The sequence below is a fragment of the Nomascus leucogenys genome, chromosome X (genome assembly GCF_006542625.1).
Source record: "Nomascus leucogenys isolate Asia chromosome X, Asia_NLE_v1, whole genome shotgun sequence".
Taxonomy (NCBI): Eukaryota; Metazoa; Chordata; class Mammalia; order Primates; family Hylobatidae; genus Nomascus; species Nomascus leucogenys.
In genome coordinates, this window is record NC_044406.1 from 51096414 (window position 1) to 51110529 (window position 14116).

At 45.7% G+C, this 14116-nt stretch overlaps 1 protein-coding gene across 2 annotated transcripts; it reads left to right on the forward strand.

Moving 5' to 3' along the window:
• The first annotated feature begins 8286 nt into the window (after positions 1 to 8286).
• Positions 8287 to 9831, forward strand: LOC100581732 (inosine-5'-monophosphate dehydrogenase 1). 2 transcript variants are annotated; one of them, XM_012498717.2, is made up of 2 exons: positions 8287 to 8526; positions 8602 to 9831. In XM_012498717.2, the coding sequence occupies exons 1-2, from the start codon at positions 8287 to 8289 to the stop codon at positions 9829 to 9831; spliced, it is 1470 nt and encodes a 489-aa protein (XP_012354171.1). The 2 variants fall into 2 exon arrangements, with proteins under 2 accessions (XP_012354171.1, XP_012354170.1); XM_012498716.2 differs by having other exon boundaries at positions 8287 to 9831.
• Positions 9832 to 14116: the final 4285 nt, after the last annotated feature.

Below are 14116 nucleotides of genomic sequence, written 5' to 3' on the forward strand. Positions count from 1 at the left end.
GGGGAAGATAATCCCTGCTCTCTCTGAGGGAGGTCCATGCCACCACTTAGTTTCTCCACAAACGTCAAATGATCTCATCCCTCCTGTGCAGGCAGAGAGTAATAAAAACAATGAGCGTGTAAGCAAAGTTCACACCCAGTTATCCCATGCTTAATTCAAGGCGGAGAGAGAAGGGTAGGTGGAGGAAGCAGTGGTTTCTCCCCAACCTCCTCACTCCCACACACCTCCTTTCTGATCAAATCCCCCTACAACAGTGGTTCTCACAGTGTGGTCCATGGACCAGGCTCAGCATCATCTGGGAGCTTGTTAGAAATGCACATTCTCGGGCCCCACCCCAGACCTGCAGAATCAGCTGCTCCAGGCTGGGCCCTGGCACTCTTTGCTTTAACAAGCCCTCCAGGGAGCTCCAATGCAAGAAGCTGGGGAATCACCTGGGAACCTTGAAAAACTACTGATGTCTGCATCCCTCCCCATCTCCCAGGATTCTAAAATAATTGGTCTGGGAAGAGACCTGGGCTTCCAGAGATTTCGAAGCTCTCTAGGTGACTCTGCTGTGCACCCAGAGAGCAGTCCTGGGACCTAGTCCCCTAATTCTGTCATCAGGGCAGAGAAAAAGAATTTCTCACTTACAAAGGGTTTGTTACTATGCTGACATAGCACAATGTTTCTCAAACTTCAGCAAGCATCAGAATCCCCTAGAGTGCTTGTTAAAGCCCCGGCTCTCTGATTCAGCAGGTCTGGGGTGGGGCCTGAGAATTTGCATTTCTAATGAGTTCGCAGGTGGTGCTGCTGATCCTCTGAAGACCACACTGAGAACCACTGACAAAGATTTTTTGTTGGACCAAATGTTAGTTAGGCTCCCCAACCTTCTTCTAGGTCCATCTGTGCCCATCCTTGTAAAAACCCATATTAGTAAGAACCCCCTACTCTCAATATCTGATCAGTTCTTCACCCTCCACCATCCCAGAGTGATGTCTGATCACCCTGGCCAGGCTTCAGCAAGAGTCCTGTCAGGTTGGTTTAGGCAGAATGGGTACCACAATGTTCTTTCTTAGTAATTTTCCATCCACCGACCTCACCCTGCCCCTTGACTGTAAATTCTCACTTGCCCATGCTGTACTTGGGGATGAGCCCAATCTCTTTCCTCTACTGCAAAATCCCATAGTAGTGGTCCTTATACCTATCTCGATGATCCTGAATAAAGTCTGGCTTAGCGTGCTTTAACAAGGTGTCATTGAATTTGTTTTATATATTTTTTTAATTGGCAGATAACATGTTTTAGTCATGTACAACATGATGTCTTGAAGAATACATATGTTGTAGAATGGCTAAATCAAGTCAATTAACAAATGCATTACTTTGCAGTTACCACTTTCTGGTAACAGCCCGTAATATTGACTCTCTTTACATTTTTCAAGAACAGTACAGATGGTCCTGACTTACAATGGTTCGATTTACAACTTTCTGACTTTACAGTGGAGTGAAAGTGATACATAGTCATTACACTCCTCAACTTACTACTCAACTTATACTGGGGTTACGTCCCAATGAAAATGTCACAAGTCAAAAGCACACAAGAAGCATCTGTACATCGTCATTAACTATAGTCACTTTACTGTATGATAGATCTTTTGACATTTCTTCCTCTTAACTGTTAAGTATATATCCTCTGACCAACCTCTCCCCATCCCTGCTAAGCACCCCACCCTCTGATAACCACCATTATACTCTCTACTTCTATGATCAGTCTTTTTAGATTAGGTATTTTTTTCCTTTAACATCACTTAGCCTAGATGATCCTTAGAACAACCCTCTGAGATCGGCATCATTACCTCATTTAAGGAGTGGGGAAAGTGGAACACAGAGGAGCTAAGTGACTTGCTCAAGGTAGCACAGTTGGTGACGGAGCTGGATTTGAAGCCAATAGGTCAGCTCCAGAGCCCCTGTTCTTTCCCGGGTGCAGTTTGTTCAGTGGAGGGATCAGGATTTGCTCTGAGGGACATCCTACACTCTTTCCCCTGCCAGCACCTTCCTCCCAGCCCTGTCTCCTCCACGGCCAGGAAAGCAGTACAACAAGGGTGGCTGTGGGTGGCTTTGTTTGTGCCTGACATTCCTCCAGGGTTTCTCTCCCCAGCTGCTAAATGCCTTCTGTTGTCTCCTAATTATTCAGGACCACATGCAGGCCTGGCTCCCCTAAAGTCCCCTGATATAATTTGTATCTGTATCCTCACCCAAATCTCTAATTCAGTTGTAACCCCCAATGTTGGAGGTGGGGCCTGGTGGGAGATGGTTGGATCATGGGGGTAGATTTCTCATGAATGGTTTAGCACCATCCCCCTTGGTGCCGTTCTCGTTCTTGTGGCAGTCAGGGAGTTCTCCTGAGATCTGATTGTTTAAAAGTGTGAGCATCTCCCCTACCCACTTTCTCCTGCTCTGGCTCTGTGAGACGTCTCACTCCCCCTTTGCCTTCCACCATGATTGGAAGCTTCCTGAGGCCTCTCCAGAAGCAGAAGCCACTATGTTTCCTGTACAGCCTGCAAAACCATGAGAAAATTACAACTCTTTTCTTTATAAATTACCCAGTCTCAGGTATTTCTTTATAGCAATGTGAGAACGGCCTAATACATCCCCTTTGCTTTGGTATTCCATTGCAGCCCCTTGAAGACCCAAACTCTTCTATCAGCTATCAATTTTGCACTAAGCACAGTTGGCCACTATTCCTCTCAGTGATACCTGCCTTCAACATAGGAAGCCTTTATCAAAGTTAGTGGACCTCTCAGGATGGAACTTAAGGCATTAACATCACTTATTTATCTATTCATGTCTTCATTCAAACAGCCATTCTGTCAACATTTATTGAACATCTATGTAACAGATCCCATGCAAGGTGCTGGGAATTGAAATACAGGGAAGACTTGGTCACCTATCTCAAGATGTTTCCTCAAGGAAACAGAAGGACCAGGGAATGTAAGTCCCATGATGGCAAGGATTCTATCTGGCTTACTCACTGCTGCCTAGAAGAATCTAGAGCATCATCAGTCCTCAATAAGTATTGAAGGAAGGAAGGAAGGAAGGAAGGAAGGAAGGAAGGAAGGAAGGAAGGAAGGAATTGAAGGGGAACCTGCTTGAAGGATTGTCCTTTTCTTTCTCCCCAGGTGTCAGTCAAGTCCAGAATATCCTCACTGTTTATGTGAATAATGTGTCCACTTGGGAGTGATGTTCAGGTCAACTATGAGCACCCAAAGTACTAAGCCCTGTTCAAGAAATGCCCTGTTCCATAACATTACTCAACTTCAAACTACACTACAAGGCTACAGTAACCAAAACAGTATGGTACTGGTACACAGATACATAGGCCAATGAAACAGAATAGATAACCCAGAAATAAAACCACACACCTAAAACCAACTGATCTTTGACAAAATCAACAAAAATAAGCAATGGAGAAAGGACTCCCTATACAATAAATGGTGCTGGGATTACTGGCTAGCTATATGCAGAAGATTGAAACTGAATCCCTACCTATCACCATATACAAAACTTAACTCAAGATGGATTAAAGACTTAAATGTAAAACCTTAAACTATAAAAATCCTAGAAGAAAATCTAGGCAATACCCTTTTGGACATTGGCCTTGGAAAAGAATTTATAACTAAGTCCTCAAAGCAATTGCAACAAAAGCAAAAATTGACAAGTGAGACCTAATTAAACTACAAAGCTTCTGCACGGCAAAATAAACTATCAACAGAGTAAACAGACAAGCTACAAAAATGGGAGAAAATATTTGCAAACTATGCATCTGACAGGTCTAATATCCAGAATTTATAAGGAACTTAAACAATTCGACAAGCAAAAAACAAAACTCCATTTTAAAAAAATGGGCAAAGAATATGAGGAGATACTTCTCAAAAGAAGACATACAAGTAGCCAACAAACATATGAAAAAATGCTCCACATCACTAAGCATCAGAGAAATGCAAATCAAAACCACAATTAGTATCATCTCACACCAGTCAGAATGGCTATTATTAAAAAGTCAAAAAGTCAAAAAATAACAGATATTGGTGAGGCTGTGGAGAAAAGAGAATGTTTATACACTGTTGGTGGGAATGTAAATTAGTTTGACAGCAGTTTGGAGATTTCTCAAAGACCTAAAAATAGAATTACCATTCAACCCAGAAATCCTATTACTGGGTACATATTCAAAGGAAAATAAATCATTCTACCAAAAAGACACATACACTTGTATATTCATCACAGCACTATCTATAATAGTAAAGACATGGAATCAACCTAGGTGCCCATCAATGGTGGACTAGATAAAGAAAATGTGGTACATATACACCATGGAATATTATGCAGCCATAAAAAAGAATGAAATCATGTCCTTTGCAGCAACCTGGATGCATCTGGAGGCCATTATCCTAAGTGAATTAATGCAGAAAGAGAAAACTAAATACTACATGTTCTCGCCTATAAGTGGAAGCTAAGCATTGGGTACACATGGACATAAAGAAGAGAACGATAGACATCAGGGCCTAATAGAGGCAGAAGGGAGGGAGAGAGAAAAGGACTGAAAAACTACTCATTAAGTACTATGCTCACTACCCTGAGTGATAGGATCAATCATGCCCCAAACCTCAGCATCCTGCAATATACTCATGTAACAAACCTGCACATGTACCCCTTGAATCTAAAACAAGAGTTAATTTTTTTTTTTTTTTTTGAGACGGAGTCTTGCTCTGTCGCCCAGGCTGGAGTGCAGTGGCGCAATCTCGGCTCACTACAGCCTCTGCCTCCCAGGTTCAAGCAATTCTCCCACCTCAGCCTCACAAGTAGCTGGGATTACAGGCACCCACCACCACGCCTGGCTGATTTTTGCATTTTTAGTAGAGATGGGGTTTCACCATGTTGGCCAGGCTGGTCTCGAACTACTGACCTCAGGTGATCCACCCACCTCTGCCTCCCAAAGGCTGAGATTACAGGTGTGAGCCACCGTGCCAGCCCCAAAATTTTTTTAAAAAAAGAAATGCCCTTCCCAAACTCTTGCTGCAACTTCTAGTCTGTTCCAACCAGGGTGCTGGGTTCCCAGAAGGTACCCAGGAAGTATTTGTGGCCCCCAAGGTGGCAGTGGAGGTAAAAGAAATGCCATGCCTGAAATGAGAAGCAAAAACACTGAAAGGCTGGGCGCGGTGGCTCAGGCCTGTAATCCCAGCACTTTGAGAAGCTGAGGTGGGTGGATCACTTGAGGCCAGGAGTTCGAGACCAGCCTGGCCAACATAGCAAAACCCCATCTCTACTAAAAATACAAAAATTACCAGAGCTTGGTGGCAGGTGCCTATAGTCCCAGTTACTTGGGAGGCAGAGGCAAGGAGAATTGCTTGAACCCAGGCGGTGGAGGTTGTAGTAAACTGAGATGGTGCCACTGCACTCCAGCCTGGCCGACAGAGCGAGTCTGTCACCTGTCTCAAAAACAAACAAACAAACAAAAACACTGAAAAAGAAGAGAAAGAGGGAGAGAGAGAGGAGCAACTCATGTGTAAGCTGCAGCTAGGGAGACGAAATGGTCTTTTGTCTGGTACGGTCTCAACTTTAGCATCGAAAGTCTCTAGTCCCAGGAAACCCATCAGTCCTGGGCAAACTTGGCCTTTTGGTTACCTTAGCTTAGCTAAAGTGAAAGGAAGAGGGTGGGGTCTGGGAGAGGGTGGGGTCTGCATTTATCAAAAGTAGAAAGAGGACTGGGGAGACAAGAGCAAAAGAATAAATGTGCAAAGTGCAGTTCAATAATTTGTTTGTATGCCTGAGGTCTGGGACTGGATCTGGATTTTATATTCAGGTCATCCACCAGGTCTTAAGGGTTTAGATTCTGGAATTTATAAACAAGGGTTTAAATCTTCTGGGCCTCCATTTTCTCATCTGTAAAATGGGCCAATTAATAGTACTTTGCTCATGGAGTTATTAAAAGGGTTAAACTAGACAATAAATGTAAAGTACTCAGCACCGTGCATATAGTAAGTAAACAGTAGGTATTAGTGCTATTACCTGGCTTCTAGTGGTTGCCCAGTAAATGTTTAACCCTTAATGGCCCCTCTTGATCCCTGATGAAAGGGCTCAGGTAGAAGGCTTGGGGCAGGAGTGTGATTTTTGTCCCAGGCTCACAGCCCCCTCTTGACTCCTGCTAGGAGAGGGCAAAGTACTGAGGACTTGCCATTGACCTTTGTTGATGCAGTTAAGGGCTTCTGGGGAAGCGGGAATTAACCCAAGAGGGAGCCGGGTCTATCCATGGGTAAATGAATCTGACCAGGACCTTCATTTGCACCCTACATGCCATCCAGCCATCGTCTTATATATCCCCAGTCCATTCCCCCTTCCACTCTCCTAGGTGACAACTTCCCACCTCCTCCTTGCGCTGCCACCTACTAGAGCTCCTCCTCCCTTGCAACCAATGGCCTTGGTCCTGGCTTGTCCAGCAAACTGAAGTCATCGAAAAAGGACTTTGCCGGGCGCGGTGGCTCACGCCTGTAATCTCAGCACTTTGGGAGGCCGAGGTGGGCGGATCACGAGGTCAGGAGATCGAGGCCATCCTAGCTAACACGGTGAAACCCAGTCTCTACTAAAAATACAAAAAATTAGGTAGGCGTTGTGGCGGGCGCCTGTAGTCCCAGCTACTCCGGAGGCTGAGGCAGGAGAATGGCGTGAACCCGGGAGGCGGAGCTTGCAGTGAGCCGAGATGCACCACTGCACTCCAGCCTGGGCAACAGAACGAGACTCCGTCTCAAAAAAAAAAAAAAAGAAAAGAAAAAGGACTTTGGCAGCCTCTGCCACCCCATCTACCCACCAATCTGCCTTCCCACTTGCCACTTGGGATGAACTGTCCCCTGCTCTTAGCTCAAGCCAACACCATCCCCTCTCATCCACGCAAGGACAGCTCCCTCAATTCTCTCCTTTCCTGCGCTGTTAAATATTCCCTCTTCACTACATCACTCTCATTAGCATAAGAATGTTTCTGATTTCTCCTATCTTAAAAAACTTTCCCTTGAGCCCGCTTCCTCCTGCAGCCACTGCCCACTTCTCTGCTTCCCATAGAAACAAAATATTCAAAAGAGGCCAGGCGGGTGGCATGCGTCTGTAGTCCCAGCTACTTGGGAGGCTGAGGCAGGTGGCTTGCTTGAGCCCGAGAATTCAGGTCCGGCCCTGTCTCTTAAAAAAAAAAAAAAAAAAAAAATTCAAAAGAATTGTCTATATCTGCTGTCTCCTTTTCCTCTTCTCACCTCCCTCTCTTTTTTTTCATTGTGAAATGTAAAGCTTGTAGAAAAATGCTGAAAACATTAATATACTCATAGGACCCAGCAATCCCACTCCTGGGTATATGCCCAAGGGAATGAAAAGCAAGGATTCAAAGAGAGTATGCCAACATTGTATGCCAATATTCACAGCAGCACTATTCACAATCGCCAAAAGGTGGAAACAACCCAAGTGTCTATCAGCAGATGAACGGATAGACAAAACATAATACAGTCATTCCTCAGTATCCATGGGTGGACTGGTTCCAGGACCCCAGCAGATACCAAAATCTTGGGATGCTCAAGTCCTTTAAATAAAATGGTGTAGTACTTGCATATAACATATACTTTAAATCATCTCTAGATTACTTATATCATACCTAATACAATGTAAATGCTATGTAAACACTTGTTATAGCATATTGCTTTTTATTTGTATTATTTTTATTGGGCTTTTTTTGGGTAATATTTTCTTTTTATTTTTTTAGAGATGGGAGATCTCACTATGTTGTCCAGACTGGTCTCAAGCTCCTGAGCTCCAAGGATCCTCCCGCATCACTCTCAAGTAGCTGAGACTACAGACATGGGCCACTACGTATAGTCCTTCAATATTTTCAATCCGAGGTTGATTGAATCTGAGAATGCCAAACCCACAATACGAGAGCCAACTGTCTACCCCTATCATAGAACAGTATTCAGTTACACGAAGGAACGAAATTCTGATACATGCCACAACATGGATGAATCTTAAAAATGCTATGCTAAGTGAAAGAAGCCAGACACAAAAGGACAAACGCTGTATGATTCCACTTACATGAAATATCTAGAATAAGCCCCTGGCCCGCCCGACCCGCAGCGTGGCGTCAGCAGCGGCAGCGTGACCGCGGCGTGGCGTCAGCAGCGGCAGCGTGACCGCGGCGTGGCGTCAGCAGCGGCAGCGGTTGCGTTAGAGGCTGGTGGCCGCGCGGGTGTTTACGTCAGGTCGCAGGGTGTTGCTGGCAGCATGGCGGACTACCTCATCAGCGGCGGCACCCGCTACGTGCCCGAGGATGGGCTCACCGCACAGCAGCTCTTCGCCAGCGACGACGGCCTCACCTACAACGATTTCCTGATTCTCCCAGGATTCATAGACTTCCTAGCTGGTGAGGTGGACCTGACCTCAGCCCTGACCCGGAAGATCACGCTGAAGACACCACTGATCTCCTTTCCCACCGACACTGTGATAGAGGCCGACATGGCCATCGCGATGGCTCTGATGGGAGGTATTGGTTTCATTCACCACAACTGCACCCCAGAGTTCCAGGCCAACAAGGTGCAGAAGGTCAAGAAGTTTGAACAGGGCTTCATCACAGATCCTGTGGTGCTGAGCCCCTCGCACACTGTGGGTGATGTGCTGGAGGCCAAGATGCGGCATGGCTTCTCTGGCATCCCCATCACTGAGACGGGCACCATGGGCAGCAAGCTGGTGGGCATCGTCACCTCCCGAGACATCGACTTCCTTGCTGAGAAGGACCACACCACCCTCCTCAGTGAGGTGATGACGCCAAGGATGGAGCTAGTGGTGGCTCCAGCAGGCGTGACGTTCAAAGAGGCAAATGAGATCCTGCAGCATAGCAAGAAAGGGAAGCTACCTGTTGTCAATGATCATGATGAGCTGGTGGCCATCATCGCCCGCACCGACCTGAAGAAGCACCGAGACTACCCTCTGGCCTCCAAGGATTCCCACAAGCAGCTGCTGTGCGGGGCAGTTGTGGGTACCTGTGAAGATGACAAATTCCGCCTTGACCTGCTCACCCAGGCGGGCGTCGATGTCATAGTCTTGGACTCGTCCCAAGGGAACTTGGTGTATCAGATCGCCATGGTGCATTACATCAAACAGAAGTACCCCCACCTCCAGGTGATTGGGGGGAACGTGGTGACAGCAGCCCAGGCCAAGAACCTGATTGACGCTGGTGTGGATGGGCTGCACGTGGGCATGGGCTGCGGCTCCATCTGCATCACCCCGGAAGTGATGGCCTGTGGTCGGACCCACGGCACTGCTGTGTACAAGGTGGCCGAGTATGCCCGGCGTTTTGGTGTGCCCATCATAGCCGATGGCGGCATCCAGACCGTGGGGCACGTGGTCAAGGCCCTGGCCCTTGGAGCCTCCACAGTGATGATGGGCTCCCTGCTGGCCGCCACCACGGAGGCCTCCGGTGAATACTTCTTCTCAGATGGGGTGCCGCTCAAGAAGAATCGGGGCATGGGCTCGCTGGATGCCATGGAGAAGAGCAGCAGCAGCCAGAAACGATACTTCAGCGAGGGGGATAAGGTGAAGTTCGCGCAGAGTATCTCGGGCTCCATCCAGGACAAAGGGTCCATTCAGAAGTTCGTGCCCTACCTCATAGCGGGCATCCAGCACAGTTGCCAGGATATCGGGGCCCGAAGCCTGGCTGTCCTTCGGTCCATGATGTACTCAGGAGAGCTCAAGTTTGAGAAACGGACCGTGTCAGCCCAGATCGAGGGTGGCGTCCATGGCCTGCACTCTTACGAGAAGCGGCTGTACTGAGGACAGTGGTGGAGGCCGAGGTGGTTGAAGGGGCGTGCCCCGGCTTCTCCCTTCGGGCACAGCCTCCCTCCATAACTGAGTGATCCACAGATTTGCACTATGGGTTCCCCAGCTCCTTTCCAGGGAGAGAGGAGGGGAGGCCCTGAGGGGACTGCTGCCCCTCGCTGGGCATCCCCCACAGAGTCAGGACTGTTCCCTGGGCCAGGCTGCCCTGGGAAGCCCAGCCCAGCCAGCCAGGCTCTCAGCGCCTGCCTCAGGTTTTTCTTGCTGCAGCCTGCTTCAGCCCGGCCCCCACCCCAGGGGCAGGCCGCCCCTCCTGGCTTCTCCTGTAGGACACCTCCCTGCCCCCCAGCTCCCCAAGAAATGGCGGTCTCCTGGCCCTGCCTCTGGTCCTTCCCAGGCCACTGCCCCCTCAGCCATGTGGCACTTCTGAGCTCCTGACAGGCCATCGGGAGGTCTCTGCCCGCTTCTCCGGCCCTGGGCTCCAATTGAGTCCTGCTCCTCAGGCCACTCCCCTGTCCCTGGCCCTGGGGAGGACACTGCCCTGGTCATGGCCACCTGCCCGTGGTTCCTGACTCACCATCGTCCCCAGGTGTGCCATTTCTGCCCTCTCAGCTGCAGTTTAAGGCTTTAACTTTGCACACTTTGGGATCACAGATGCGACATTGTGGGTATTAAATAAGCCTCCAAAAAAAAAAAAAATCTAGAATAGGCAAATTCATAGAGACAGCCGAATAGAAGTTACCGAAGAGACAAAGCCGAATAGAAGTTACCAAAGGCTAAGGAGAGGGGAGAATGGGGAGTTAATGCTTAATGGGTACCGAGTTTCTGTTTGGGTTTATGAAGTTTTGGAAGCAGATAGTGTGAAGGTTGCACAACATTGTGAATGTACTTAATGCAATTGAATTGTATGCTGAAAATGGTTAAAATGGCAAATTTTCTGTGGTGTATATGTTTTACTACCATTTCAAAAAATTAATAATTTAATATACCAAATGCCACAGACGTGTACAGTTTAAATGGGTGAATTATACCTTAATAAAGCTGTTAAAAATAAATAAAATTGTAAAACATAATTATACAGTTTAGTGAGTTACTATGAAGCAAACACTTGTGTAATGACCACTCTATAATCAAGAACCAGAAAAATTTTGAGACTACTCTGGCCAACATAGTGAGACCCCGTCTCTAATTTTTTTTTAAACTTATTTTTGAAAAAGTAAAAAAAAAAAAAGAACTATAACATTGCCAGCACCACCAAAGCACCCCCCCTGTATCCCACCCATTCCCACTCTTTCTCCCCACTAACCTAACTTCTTGGTAATAATTTCTTAGCATTCTCTTATACTTTTACAGCCTAGGTAGGCATCCCTAAACATACTAGTTCAGTTTTGCCTGTTTTTGAATTGTATATAAATGAGATAACATAGAGAGTGTTCTTTTGCGTCTGGTTTCATTTGCTCATCATTATGTTTCCGAGATTCAACAATGTTGTTGGATATAAGCTACAGGTGGTTCAATTTGCATTGCATTGCGGTACACTAGTGTTCCATTGCATTTTTTTTTCTTTTGAGACAGAGTCTCACTCTATTGCCCAGGCTGGAGTGCAGTAGCACAATCTCAGCTCCCTGCCACCTCTGCCTCCCGGGTTCAAGAGATTCTCGTGCCTCAGCCTCCCAGGTAGTTGGATTACAGGTGCCCACCACCTTGCTGGCTAATTTTGTATTTTCAGCAGACAGGGTTTCACCATGTTGGCCAGGCTGGTCTCAAACTCCTGACCTCAGGGGATCCGCCAGCCTCAGCCTCCCAAAGTGCTGGGATTATAGGTATGAGCCACCACGCCCGGCTGCATTTGTATATTAAAATGTACTTACCCATTCTATTGTTAATGAGTATTTGCTGCTATGAGCAGTTTATGCGTGTACATGCATTTCTGACTGGTATAAATCTTGGGGTGGAATTTTTGGTTCTCAGCGTTATGTATATCCTCCACTTTGGTAGATAATGCTCAATTATTTTTGAAAATGTTCTATTTCACACTCCCACTAGCAGTGTGAAAGTTCCTGTTGTTCCATATCCTTGCAAAGACTTAGTATTGTCACTCTTAAAATTTAGCCATTCTAGTGGGAGTATAATGGTATCTCCTTGTGGTTTTCATTTCCATTTCCTTTCTCACTAATAAGATTGAGCCCCTTTTTGTACATTTATTTGCACTCTTTTCCTAAATGCTTGTTCAAATCTCTTGCCCGCTTTTCTACTGTGTTTGTCTGTCTTTTGCTTAATGATTTGTAGGAGTGTGTGTTTGTTTGTTTGAGACAGAGTTTCACTCTTGTTGCCCAGGCTGGAGTGCAGTGGCACGATCTCGGCTCACTGCAACCTCTGCCTCCCGGGTTCAAGCGATTCACCCACCTTAGCCTCCTGAGTAGCTGGGATTACAGGCACGCATCATGACGCCCTGCTAATTTTTGTATTTTTAACAGAGACGGGCTTTCACCCTGTTGGCCAGGCTGGTCTCCAACTCCTGACCTCAGGTGATCCGCCTGCCTCGGCCTTCCAAAGTACTGGGATTACAGGCGTGAGCCACCACGCCCGGCCAGGAGTTCTTTATATATCCTCAATAAAAGCTCCTTGTCAGATATATGATTTGCAAATATCTCCCCCACACCCTGTAGCTTGCCTTTTCACTCTTGTAATAGCATCTTTTAATGAAGAGAAAAACCTTGGTTTTAATGTGATCACATTTATCAACTTTTTTCTTTTGTGATTAGTGCTGTTTGTATACTGTTTTAAAAAATCTTCCCCTACCCCAGTGTCATGAAGACATCCTCATATGTCATCTTCTAAAGCTTTATTGTTTAGACTCTTACAATATGGTATCTAATCTGCCTGGAATTGACTGTTGTCTATTGTGTGAGGCAGGAATCAAGTTTCTTTTTCTTTTTTCTTTTTGAGATGGAGTCTCATTCCGTCACCCAGGCTGGAGTGAAGTGGTGTGATCTTGGCTCACTGCAACCTCTGCCTCCCGGGTTCAAGCGATTCTCTTGCCTTAGCCTCCCGAGTAGCTGGGATTACAGGCATGCACCACCACACCAGGCTAAATTTTGTATTTTTAGTAGAGACAGAGTTTCACCATGTTGGCCAGGCTGATCTCGAACTCCTGACCTCAAGTGATCCACCCGCCTCAGCCTCCCAAAGTGCTGGGATTACAGGCGTGAGCCACCATGCCTGGCCCAAATTTCATTTTTGCAAATACAGGTATCCCTTTAACCCTGTACTATTTTTTGAAAAGATCATTCTTTTTCCACTGTCTTACAAGGTTACCTTTGTTGTAAATCAAATTTCCATATACGCAAAGATTTGTTTCTGGATCCTCTATTATGTCATGCTGGTTTATTTTTATTTCAATTATTTTCAGTTGTATATACTGTCAGTTTATAAGTCTTAATACAGAGTAGAGCAAGTCTCAATCTTCAAGCATGTCATAGTTCTTGGGCCTTTGAATTCCACAAACTTTCAGTATGGAATTTCCGTAAACTTTTAATTTGTCAAGTTCCACAAACACAAACAGCCAAATAAAAACACCTTTTCAGATTTTGATTATGATTGCATTGAATCTGAAGATCAATTTGGGAAGTATTTATATCTCTATAGTATTGAACCTTCCAATTCTGGAACATGGTATATTTCTCTCTCTTTTTTTTTGTTTATTTTTAAATATTTCTCTCAGTAATGTTTAATAGTTTTCTGCAGGACAGCTTGTGCTCTTTTTAAAAAAAGTCATTCCTGAGTACTTGATACTTTTTGGTGCCATGGTAAATAGCACTGAATTTCAGTTTCTGTTTGTTATTCTATTCTATGTACCCAGTAACGTTATCTACAAATAATTCATTTTACTTTGTCTTGTCTACTTCTTTTACTTTTAATTTCTTTTTCTTTTTCTTGTTTTGCTGGAATAGCTGGCACCATTGTAGGGATCTTTCTCTTTCTCCCGATCTCAAAGAAAAGCTTTCTATATTTCACCATTTCTATATTTCACCACTAAGTATAATTTTTGCTGTAAGTTTTTTGCAGATAACTTCCATCAGAATACAGAAGTTTGCCAAGAGTTCGTATCTATAAATGAATGTTACTTTTATAAAACATTTTTTCTGGCTGGGCGCGGTAGCTCACGCCTGTAATCCCTGCACTTTGGGAGGCCGAGGCAGGCGGATCACGAGGTCAGGAGTTCGAGACCAGCCTGGCCAATATGGTGAAACCCCGTCTCTACTAAAAATACAAAAATTAG